At 50.0% G+C, this 12,094-nt stretch overlaps 1 protein-coding gene across 3 annotated transcripts in view; it reads right to left on the bottom strand.

Moving 5' to 3' along the window:
* Nucleotides 1-9,037: 9,037 nt before the first annotated feature.
* DEPTOR (DEP domain containing MTOR interacting protein) overlaps nucleotides 9,038-12,094 on the bottom strand; it is a 38,527-nt gene continuing 35,470 nt past the window's right edge. For all 3 annotated transcript variants that reach the window (XM_061560618.1, XM_061560616.1, XM_061560617.1), the window contains exon 11: nucleotides 9,038-11,686. In XM_061560618.1, the coding sequence (XP_061416602.1) occupies nucleotides 11,561-11,686 (126 nt within the window). In that variant the 3' untranslated portion in view covers nucleotides 9,038-11,560. The remainder of the gene's footprint in view (nucleotides 11,687-12,094) is intronic.

Here is a 12,094-nt window from a genome sequence, read left to right as displayed (position 1 = left end):
AGAGAAGCAGTTCCAGCCATCACATTAGGGGTGAGTTCATTAAATGGTTGACCAAATATAACGGGCTGAATTTTAAGTTGATAATTTTGTATGGCCCGCGAATGATGTTAGAAATATCCAAATGGCCCTTGGCAGAAAAAAGGTTCCCCACCCCTGGTCTGTAAAATGTTGCGGCCTCAGCCAAGCCAAGAGCAAATTAAAAAAACGCGTGAACATCGCCCATCGCGTGTGATTAGTCCTGTGACGTTACGTGCGTATGCCCCCAGCCACTTTCCAGTAAACACGATACGTTGACTCAACGTTGGTCTTGCGGTGCCAACCACGTCATGCCAACGTTGATGCTGTTTACTGGGTTATTCCTCCATGATGGGTAACACCGACCCTCTGTCTGCCCTGCATCGTCACATTATATGAGCGTGGAGAAAGAGACGCGGTGAGTCAAGTCATGAAAAAATGGGGGTGGGAGGGGGAGGTAGAGCGATTTTAGTTTTTACATGTATGGACACAGACCGAGGCATTTTGGGATAAGTAGATATGACTTCGCGAGGCTGGGATAGGGAGGGACAGTGTGCTGTGTTTTAGCTAAAGAGGCTCGGAGTCAGTAACTTCACAGAGGATGACAGACAGACGCTCAATCATAGTTATACGAATCTGAATTTTAAGGAAAAAAAGTTAAAATGGATAAAACATGGGTAAACAATTATGTTCAAGTACGTAGTTATCTGGGTTCGAGATCACGTGAGACGCGTGGTGTTGGTTATGTCATTGTGTGTAAGTGGGGAGCGGTGGTGCAGCGGTTAGCGCGCTTCGCTACGAACACGGCGACCCGGGTTCGATTCCCGCTCACGGCCAACACCAGTGACGATTATCTGAACCGGTCCTGGGTTTCCCCTAGGTCGACTCAGCCTCAAATTAGTACCTGGTGCGGTGTGTAAACATCACAACTAGGGAGACAAAGGCGGCCGGGCGTGGTGTTAGCTACCCACCCCCTCGTGTGCCGTGCCGGCCTTCATAGGTGCTCGCTAATAGCACTTGCCCCAACAGTCTGTTCAGACTATACGGAGGATCTTTGTATTTGGGGGTATCGCTTTTCCGTGTTTCACAATAAACTAAAACTACCCGCACGAGGGGAGAAGAGGGATCTTTGGACCACAGCAGCGGCGTCAACACCGCCACAGTTCCTGAAAGGGGCAGCGATCTTTTCCGTTCGCTGTGCGTGGGTTTGGTAATAATTGGAGTAACGCGTTTGGCCTGCGTCGCTCACTATTCATTGGACGCCGTTCCGATCCACAGCATACTGCGTAGGCTTTACCGGTCAATTTTGCGTGTGCGCACCCCTCTGAAATTACCAATGGCTTTATGGGGTGGGACCCTGATTTATGCAACTGGCAATCAGGCGACTCTGCGCCTCCTTTCCATCTGGCGTTACACGAGAAAAACTTGAAAGTGTTATTTGACACACACACCACAGCCTTGCGGGAGCGAATATTAAATTTCTGTCATCGTTGCTTTGTGATGTTATCGTAAAAATGTGGATTCAATATTTTAAAAACGTCGATAAGCTAAATAAGACACACCAACGCTGGTGGTGCTATTCCCCGTTTTCATGCAGATCTATTTTGAAAAGACTGATTATATTATCCAACTAAAAACTCTGCCGTTGTAAGTTTGCTGAACGCAAACTGCCAACGCAGATGCGCCACGAGGTGTCAGCATCATTTTCAGCTGACAGACGACTTTATTGTGAAGTTCGTACGGCGTTATGATCCAGAAGCACCTCCGAGGGCCGTGTTCTTTTAAAAAGGCCACCACGGGCCGCCAGTGGCGGGGGCCACTGGTGGCCCATGGTGGCCTTTAGTGCGGCCCCCGAAAATACACAAATGGTGAAAACATCCCCCCCATCATCATCGTGCCGCTGTCAAACCACCCCAATGGTTTCAAATTAGAGGCCGGCCGAAATTGAATTTCTGGTTTCGGCCCAAACCGAAAGTTAAAAATGTACTTTCGGCCGAAACCGAAACTATGCCGAAAGAGGCCATTTGCCAACTTTCGGCGCCGAAACCGAAACCGATTTTCGGTCGGCCTCTATTTCAAATGGTGTGGCGGCCCTCACACTGATGATGTCTGAAAATTGGTGAAGAACACTGCCACAGAGGCGTGGACATTGACAAACGACAGCGAACAAAAGCTGACATAAGTGTGCAGAGAAGGGCGGAGGCGACGCGCTTTTGGAAGTTGCACAGAGCCGCAGAAACAGGGGTCACAGGGGTCACAGGGGTCACAGGGGGCACATGGGGCATAGGGGGCACAGGGGTCACAGGGGGCACATGGGACACAGGGGTCACAGGGGCACAGGGGGCACAGGGGGCACATGGGGCACAGGGGACACAGGGGGCACGGGTCACAGGGGGCACAGAGGTCACAGGGGGCACAGGGGGCACATGGGGCACAGGGGACACAGGGGGCACAGGGGACACATGGGGCACAGGGGGCACAGGGGTCACAGGGGGCACAGGGGTCACAGGGGTCACAGGGGCACATGGGTCACAGGGGGCACATGGGTCACAGGGGTCACAGGGGGCACATGGGGCACAGGGGGCACATGGGGCACAGGGGTCACAGGGGTCACAAGGGCACAGGGGGCACAGGGGGCACAGGGGTCACAGGGGGCACAGGGGACACATGGGTCACAGGGGTCACAGGGGGCACATGGGTCACAGGGGTCACAGGGGCACATGGGGCACAGGGGACACAGGGGGCACAGGGGGCACAGGGGACACAGGGGGCACATGGGGCACAGGGGACACAGGGGGCACAGGGGGCACATGGGGCACAGGGGACACAGGGGGCACAGGGGTCACAGGGGGCACAGGGGGCACAGGGGTCACAGGGGACACAGGGGGCACAGGGGGCACAGGGGGCACATGGGGCACATGGGGCACGGGTCACAGGGGGGACAGGGGTCACAGGGGGCACAGGGGACACAGGGGGCACAGGGGGCACATGGGGCACGGGTCACAGGGGGCACAAGGGTCACAGGGGGCGCAGGGGGCACATGGGGCACAGGGGACACGGGCCACAGGGGTCACAGTGGGCACAGGGGTCACAGGGGTCACAGGGGGCACATGGGGCATAGGGGGCACAGGGGGCACATGGGGCACAGGGGTCACAGGGGTCACAGGGGCACATGGGGCACAGGGGGCACATGGGGCACAGGGGACACAGGGGGCACGGGTCACAGGGGACACAGGGGTCACAGGGGTCACAGGGGGCACATGGGGCACAGGGGGCACAGGGGGCACATGGGGCACAGGGGACACAGGGGTCACAGGGGTCACAGGGGCACAGGGGTCACAGGGGTCACAGGGGACACCACTCTCCCTCCCTCACCACTCTCCCTCCCTCAGCACTCTCCCTCCCTCACCACTCTCCCTCCCTCACCACTCTCCCTCCCTCACCTCCCTCACCACTCTCCCTCACCACATGTTAAGGGCAATCCTAAAGGAATCTACAACCTTCGATGATTCCTTTGCGCGATTGAAAGAATCGATTCCTGGCGCATAGGAGGTTTCCATTTTTAATTACAGAGTTTTATTCTCATTGTTATGTTATGTTTAAAGTTTTCAGGAGTATTAACTATATTTTAGCCCCGGTCAACGCCGGATATTTCCCATTCGTAGCAGTTTATATCAACTCTATAACCAACTTATATTAAACGGAAATAAGGCGATTCTAAATGAATCTACAACCTTCGATTCCTTTTCGCGATTCAGGGAATCGATTCTTGGCGCGGTCGGGTTTAGAGTTTTAATTACACAGTTGTATTTTCATTGGTATGTTATGTTTTAAAGTTTTCAGAAGATTTTAAATGTATTTTTCCCCCGGGCAACGCTGGGTATATCGAGTTTATACCACAAAGTCGTCGCCTGACAGAGTGTGCGTGTCGAGGCCTAGTACCGTGCAGAGCCTCCGGCCTCGCCTAGATTGGCCACCCGGCTGAGGCTGGGTACTGGGGCCGTTAACCCCCCCCCCCCCCCCGCGCTACAATAATACTGTCTAATCGGTATAATTTTATTATCTACCGACCCTATAATAGTAATTGGGCGGCACTAATTGCACACATTGGGGTGGGGGGGGAGTGAAGAGGACGTGAAACTTTGATGAATTTACCTCAGAGTCGCGTGTTAATGTGTGCGCATATTTTTAACGGGAATTAAAAATAAAAATGGCGTCCATTCCGCAGCGAATGCGTCGCTACCCGTTGCCAGGGGCAACCGCCGTCCAATGAAACTGCGTATGGTCCGGCGACACACACACACACACAGACAGACAGATAGACAGACCGACAGACAGACAGATTTGCGATTTTATATATATAGATAGAATTCTTACAACATCAGAGTGCAGCACAACATTAAATACGCACTACAAATGTCACTACACAATGACAATGTTTAAAGCGATTTGAAGAATGTTTTATTTTCAAAATGGAAATATGGTTTTGGGGGGGGGGGGCAGAGCTTTGTGACGCCGTGTTACGAGGGGGGGGTCAAAAATCGTCCAAAATCGCGTGACGTCTTTATGGACGGCCCCTTTGTTAAAAAGTAAGCGGGCTTTGGGCCAGATGCGTCACCGCAGGAGAGGGATGGTGACCACTTCGTCGACTCATGGCGGAGTGGCAGCCAGAGAGGGACGGACCGTGCTCGGAAGGGCGTTCACACGAAGAGGTGCAAAGCGATGAGAGCGGCTCGCATGCAGGAGGAGCTGGATGGATTGCTGCAACCTGACACATCGAGAGATGGCGACGGCGTGGTGAGGACTTCATCCTCCTGTGGATCAGGGACGTGCGGTCAGGGGAGGCAAGGGAGGCAGAGCCCTCACCTGTCATACTCCAATGAAAATAGCTGTTACGAAAAGTAGAAAAAAAAGAATAATCAAATAAAATAAATATTCAGATTGTTCCACTGATCTGTTATAAATGTAATTTCTGTACGATTCCAATCATTTTATAGTCAAAATCCCCAAATTTGCAGGAGCTCCACTGCAAATACAGGAAGAGATGAGGTGAGGCAGCGACGAGCTCAGCCTCCCCTCTGATTGCGCAACCCCTGAGAAACTGGATGGAGCGCGGGCAATAAGTGCTTGCCTGTTACTATCTCAGTATGTCACCAATGTGTAATAAAGGACTTCGCCGACACACTGCTTGGTCTCCGTCACTCTTTATTCCCGTTGATGCTCGCACTCCGCTGGTCCCGACAGCGGACCAGCTGCTTCTCGCGTGTGCCCCGCACGTGCTCTCCCGTCAGTCGCTCCGCTCCCCCGCTCCTGCCGACGGTGTGCTCGAAGCTCCTCCAGCCACGTGGCTGATGGCGCGGATCCCCTCCGGCCACCCAACGTGGTCCAGCTTCGTGACTCTACCAACTGACCCGGAGCCCTTCCGGGATCCCACCTATATTCCCTTCACCACGTAATCCTGTCTCCTCCCTCTCACCACGCCCTTCACCGAACCTTCCAGATCCGGCCTCCGCATAGCGACTTGCTGGCTCCTCCTTTAGGTTCCGCCCCTGCTCACCTCGCATCCAATTGGACCCGAGGTGAGCGGCGGACCTTCACATACACCCCCATACTGGGCCCCGCCCCCCAATACCCTGGGCCGTATGATTGGCCCAGAGCCGAGCAGCGAACCCCGCTTACGCTCGCATTACAAATGTAATGTTTGTAGACTCCTTCATTTCATGTCCTCCAGGTAACTTATTTCCCGTATGTGTATAAAGATATTTAGGCTCGCTGGTCTCGTCATAAAACTGCAATGAAAAAGCACCAGGGGAGGCAGCTATCACATCTGCCTCACTGAGGGGGACACGCCCCCTCAGTGAGGCCACGCCCCCTCAGTGTGTGAATCTGGCTCTTGACACGAGCCAGTGCCTCACCAACCACACGTCACTGCTGTGGATAGATCATGGCTGACGATGCCGATGAGCTATTTCAGTTCCTCAATCCAATAGCCGCAGATTGGAATCGAGACGTGTGAGAAATGCAAGTGAAGTTTTCCTTCGCTTTGTACGGCTTCCATTTGCGTGCGTTTGCGTACATGCGGCGAACCTATTTCTAGTCGCGATATTGTGTGCTTTGACTGCGCTCATCATGCGGCTGTGCGGTTGGACGTGAGACAACATTGTGGACAGTACCGTGTGCGCTCCTCGGCAGGAAGCCGCGGTTAATTTTTTTTTGGAACGCATCTACCGCACAAAGCGAGGGAAACCTGTCAATCGCCTGTGGGAACTCAGGATACTCATTAGTAAAAGAATCCCTGGTTTCACATTTCTCCGTTTTCATTTAAATTGTAGTGTAGAGCAGCAACGCATGACTCCGCTGTTGGCTCATTTCAATACACGCCCACGACTCCTGAAATGTTTGCCCAGGTTATTGGTTTTGCTCCGAAATTAATTTGACGGGGCAATGCGATATGGATCTCCGGGCTATTCGTTCTCATCCCACGTGCACCGAAAGCAGGAGGACCCTCGTGGAAGACACGGGGAGGCGTTCCTGGGGGGGTGGGGGGGGGACGTTGGCATTGTTTTCACAAAAGCAGTGCCACATCATTATATATTCACAAACCCAGTATTTATATATATTCCAAAGGAAGCAGATGGGACATCATGCTCATTAAGATGGAGAGATTGTGTCAATAATATACCTGGAAGAACGAAAACAACCTTCGCTCGGTTACTGACAGATGGTCGAATTTGCGAGCACCATTCAGCAGAGAAGACATGTAAATGCAAGCAGGTCGATTTATAATACAAAGGTCCAAATTAACATTTTTCACAGAAGTATGGCAAAGACAAACAAGACAAAGATCCCCCGTATAGCCTTGACAGACTGTTGGAGCAAGTGTACTTAGCAAGCACCGATGAAGGCCTGGCAGGGCACACGAAGGAGGTGGGGTGGCCAGCACCACGCCTTGTCTCCTGAGTGGCAATATTTTTAGGCATCGTATCATATACTCATTTGAGGCTGAGCCGATGTAGAGGAGGTCCAGAATCGGTTGAGACAATTGTCACTGGTGTTGGCCGTGAGCGGGAATCGAACTCGGGTGGCCGGGTTCATAGCCCAGCGTGCTAACCGCTACACTACCACTCCCCACATTAACACACACAAGCATGTATACAGATCACGAGTGCGTGTTTACTTGGAGTTTGCATATTCACTCAATCCAATTGGTTCTCTAAATTCGAGTTGAGAATGCAATATTTTCTTGTCCGGTTTTTACCATCTCAATCTTTATTTGAAGCTTTCGTGACTGCAGGAATCCATACTCTGTGGTTCTTTCGGTAAAGTCACATAGGTAGAAAATAAATCACGACGTTTCGGGCGCAACACATGATGGACGCTTGTGTTGCACCCGAAACGTCGTGATTTATTTTACGATCTTTTTTACCATCTCGTTTGCATTGATGATACTATTGTTCTGGTTTCGTTATACAAGTTTCGTTTGTCCCAAAAGCCCTGGCATAACATTCGTTCCTTTCATTTCTCAATCCGCTTGTCCTGGTGGAGTCGTGGCAGTCGCATGTTGAGCAGGGTGGTCCAGACCTCCCTTTCCATGGCGACGGACTCCAGCCCTACATTACCATACACTACACACTACTATACACATTATACACTACTATACACTACACTATACACTAATATACACTATACTATACACTAATATACACTATTATACACTACACTATAAACTACACTATACACTACACTACTATACACATTATACACAATGCACTACACTACTATACACGACACTATACACTACTATACATTACACACTACTATACACATTATACACACTATACACTACACTATACACTAATATACACTATCCACTAATATACACTACACTATAAACTACACACTACTATACACTACACTACTATACACAACATTATACACGACAATGCACTACACAATACACTACACACTACTATCCACTACACTATACACTATTATACACGACACTACTATACACTACACTACTCTACACTACTATACACTACACAATACACTATTATACACGACACTACTATAAACTACACGATACACTACACTACTCTAGCTCCTCCTGGGGGATTCCCAGGTGTTCCCAGGCCAGCCGAGCGACAAAGTCCCGCCAGCAGCAGCGTGTCCTGGGCCGGCTCCTGGGTCTTCGCCCAGTGAGACGTGCTGCCCGGTAGAGTTCCAGGGGGAGTCTACTCGGAGGCATCCTTAGGGGCCGTCCATAAATTACGTCACGCACATAGGGGGGGGTCAGACATTTGTGACGATGTGTGACGAGGGGGGGGGGGGGTTGAGAAATGTGACGTCACATCAAAATGTGCAACTTTAAATATAGACAACACGTTCTACTTAATTAAATATACTTTTTAATAAATGTTTTCTCCTACAACATCAGAGTGCAGTGCCACATTAAATACGCACTACAATGACAATAGTTTAAAACGATTTGAAGCATGTTTTATTGTTTTGGGGGGGGAGCAGAGCTTTGTGACATCATATTTGAGGGGTCTAACTTTTTGTGACGCCGTGTGACGAAGGGGGGGGGGGGGGTTAAAAATCGTCCCAAAATCGCGTGACGTCACGGAGGGCCCCTTACTAGGTGCCCGAACCACCTCAACCTCTCGATTCAGAGGATCAGCGGCTCTCCGAGATTACCGAGCTCCTCGCCCCATCACAGAGAGTGGTGAGGCCCGGCAACTCTGCGGAGAAACCTCATCTCGGCACCTTGCACCCGCGATCTCATCCTTTCGGTCATTACCCAAAGCTCATGGCCGGCCATAGGTGAGGTTGGGAATGTAGATCGACCTGTAAAGCTTACATAACACGTGTAGATCATATGCATCAATATAAACAATCCATTCAACACGATTGTTCGATCGCTGCTAAAATAGCAAGACCAAAAAATCACACGTGGGTAAAATCGTCACGTAATTTGTAGTGTAACGTCGATGAGAAATCAAGCGCAAAAATACCAATCCCGCATTTTCTATTCGTCTTTATTTTAACTTTTGTTGTGATCCACACAGATTCACTTTCATTTGACAATTCGTCAAACTAGACAACAATGATCAAACGCAGCATCAACCTGTGCCTCTAAAGATCACTGCCCATTCTCTCTTTTTTTATAGCTTCAACACAAAAGATGAAAAAATGTAACCTTCACAGTGTTTCCATTATGGTACCACTCAGCACAACCTCAACAATATCTCAAAGACATGAAGGCAACACGTAAAGTACGTTCGGCAGGAAAGCCTTGGCATTTTGTTGCATCAAATCTCAGTAGTTTACAATGGTGTGCCACAATAAAACTGCAGAAGCACAGCTGACGCGGACAAATGCTGCTCATGTTTTCATTACCCTTCCATATCCTTGCAGCAGAACATGTGGGCACAATGGCTTCAGCAACCAGCAACAGCTCGGAAATCGCTTTAAGGATTTGGCCATTCTGTTTCATCCCACGTACATGCCACGCCGACTAAGGCCTCACTTGTACATTCGGTCCCCATAGCAACGTGGTGATCGCTCTGCTCCTATGGACTCGTGTGCTCCATTTCATCCTTTGGCCAAGGAATTGTTGCGAGTGATTTTTTTGTTACAGCTTAGTTTTGGCGGGTTTTTCAACCATACCCAATGCGCAGCTTGCGCTCACAATGGCAAAATTTGGTGGGCAATGCCGATGCGACCCGTGGATTCGTCCCGTGCAGATGCGCGGTGGCTGTACGCATCAGGGCGCACGGTGTGCAGGATAGCAATGGCCATTATAGCATCTTTTTTTCTCCTTCAAAGCACTTAACAGCGTCCACATTAAACATTTTGACGCTTGGCTCATTGATATTAAACGGAAGAAACAATAAATATTGCCAATCGTTCTTAAGAGGTTATTGCAAATGAGTCCCATCGTAAAAAATCATTGGTGCTCTGAAAGTCGGTTTGATCCCCCTCCATTCTAATGTAAATACGCCATGGAGAGGGTACCATACCCCATTGTAAGCCCATGTCGGTGCTCTACCTGATTAAAAACACACACATTCGACTCATGGGCACAAACTTCACGCAGAGCCCCATGGCACAATGGTAACTAAGTAAACAAAGCACAGTTGTGTGTTGCACACTCCCAAAATTAAGCCATCATTGTTCAATTATTATGTCAATTAGTGTTTGCCTTTATTGATACTTCCCTCCTCCTGTGTTGGGTACGAGACGGTCGTTTTGTATTTTTCGCGGGGGGTGTGGGGGTGTCCGGTACGATTCGGCATCTCGTGAAAGTGTGGCCGACGAATCTTGCCTTGCCGACACCACATCACACAACCCCGTCGTGACCCCCCCTCGCCTCCACCCCCTGGATTAACGGTGGCGCTAGTTCCATCTGTTCGCTTGATAAGAAAAACAGATCAAACTACAAAAACAACCTGAATAAAGAGAGACATTTGTTTTGTTTTTTACCGAGCTGAATATGCACAGCAACCCGGGAACCTTCGTCCCTTTTGCTTATTCACATCTGCAAGAGTTGAGTAAAAAAGAAACTACTTTAATTACATAAAACGTATCCAAATAAAGCACGCAAACCATTTGGGCGAATGTGCACACTAATCGCGCGTGCGAGTGTGTGTGGTTTGTTTTATGCATCCGGTAATTCCCGTAAAAAGGGAAACACCTCGCATCTGAGAGTTGATGCTTAAGGTTCGTACAATCCGGTGGTGTGTATTTGACGATCCGGTGGTGGGTGTGTATTTGACGATACGGTGGTGTGTATTTGACTGCATCCGCGTTTGCCGGACTGTAAACGGCACATGCACCAAGTTCCTCCCGACTGGAGCGGCTCCGCTTACACCACACGCGGAAAAACACCGACGTCGTCGTCTATGTACAAGTAAAAAAAAACATCAGGTCGCGCATCGCTAGCCTCGCGATGCCAAGGCCGCACGAGCGACACGGCGTGCGACAGAAGCAGCAGCAGCTGCTCTTTAGGCGACGGACATAAAAAAAAACCTGACGAATACTTCGGTAATTTCTTCACAATTTTTGGGTTTTTTATTTTATTTGAGCGAATCGTTGCGTTTCGTTGATCGCAAACGGAGTCGTCCGGCTTCCAGTCCATCGACAGCCAAAAACGGATGTATATACTTGTCCCGAACGCCGTGGCTGCCGGCGCGTGAATGAAACGCCGCTCTCCTCTTGAGCCCATTGCAAAGCCCCCATACGCCTGCACGGTTTCCATGAAAGGGGGCCGACTGGACGCGACCCCCCCCCACCCCCGTTGATCAAACACAGATTTTGGCCCCGTGCTTAAAAGTTGCACTGTACACAAATGGCTTTTGGAAATAAGAAATTATGACCACTTCAATAGTTTGAAATGTTCACGAAACTAAACTTTTTTTTTGTTATCCCTTTTAACATTATTTTCTGTTTGAAACTCTTTGGCATGAATAAACCTGTGACTTGAAAAGAAACTAGATAACGAACTAAACGAAGCTGCTGGATGAAGTGAAAACTGAGCCCAAAATCAGACCATGTCTTCCATGACCTCAAGGACGATTGTGCTAGGTCCCGTCAGGATGAGGTTGCTCAGGGTGCGGTAGTCGAGAGATAGAACGTTGTGCCCGTTCACCGACACCACAAACTGGCAAACCTGCACGGCCGCAAAACAGTAAACGCGACGGCATCAGAGTTGGCTCCAAACACAAAAAACAGCGCCGGTGTTCTTTTGCATGCACACGCGTGATCTTAAATATGCGCGCGTGAAATTACTCTGCTCGTTTACAGAGTCTGGAGAAGTGCCAGCTTCAGTGTGATATCCCACACGGAAGTGAGAAAATACAAATGTACATTGCTTTGCCAATCGACTGCAGGGAGAAGGCTACCCTCCCGATGGTTGCCAGTCAGGGAGGTCGTTTGACCTATACTTCACAGCGGAGGTCAGTGTGGGTGGGTGAAATGGCCGATGTCGGCCATGGCTGGGAATCAACCTCGGGCCGCTGGGTTCAAACCGCAGGGCCGCAAGCCGCTCCACCCACGTGGAACTCTCAATATCGTGATT

Source organism: Lethenteron reissneri, chromosome 26 (genome assembly GCF_015708825.2).
Source record: "Lethenteron reissneri isolate LAM-NWPU_2019-01 chromosome 26, ASM1570882v1, whole genome shotgun sequence".
Taxonomy (NCBI): domain Eukaryota; kingdom Metazoa; phylum Chordata; class Hyperoartia; order Petromyzontiformes; family Petromyzontidae; genus Lethenteron; species Lethenteron reissneri.
The sequence above is the reverse complement of the archived record's forward strand: the minus strand, read 5'-3'. Positions and strand labels throughout refer to the sequence as shown.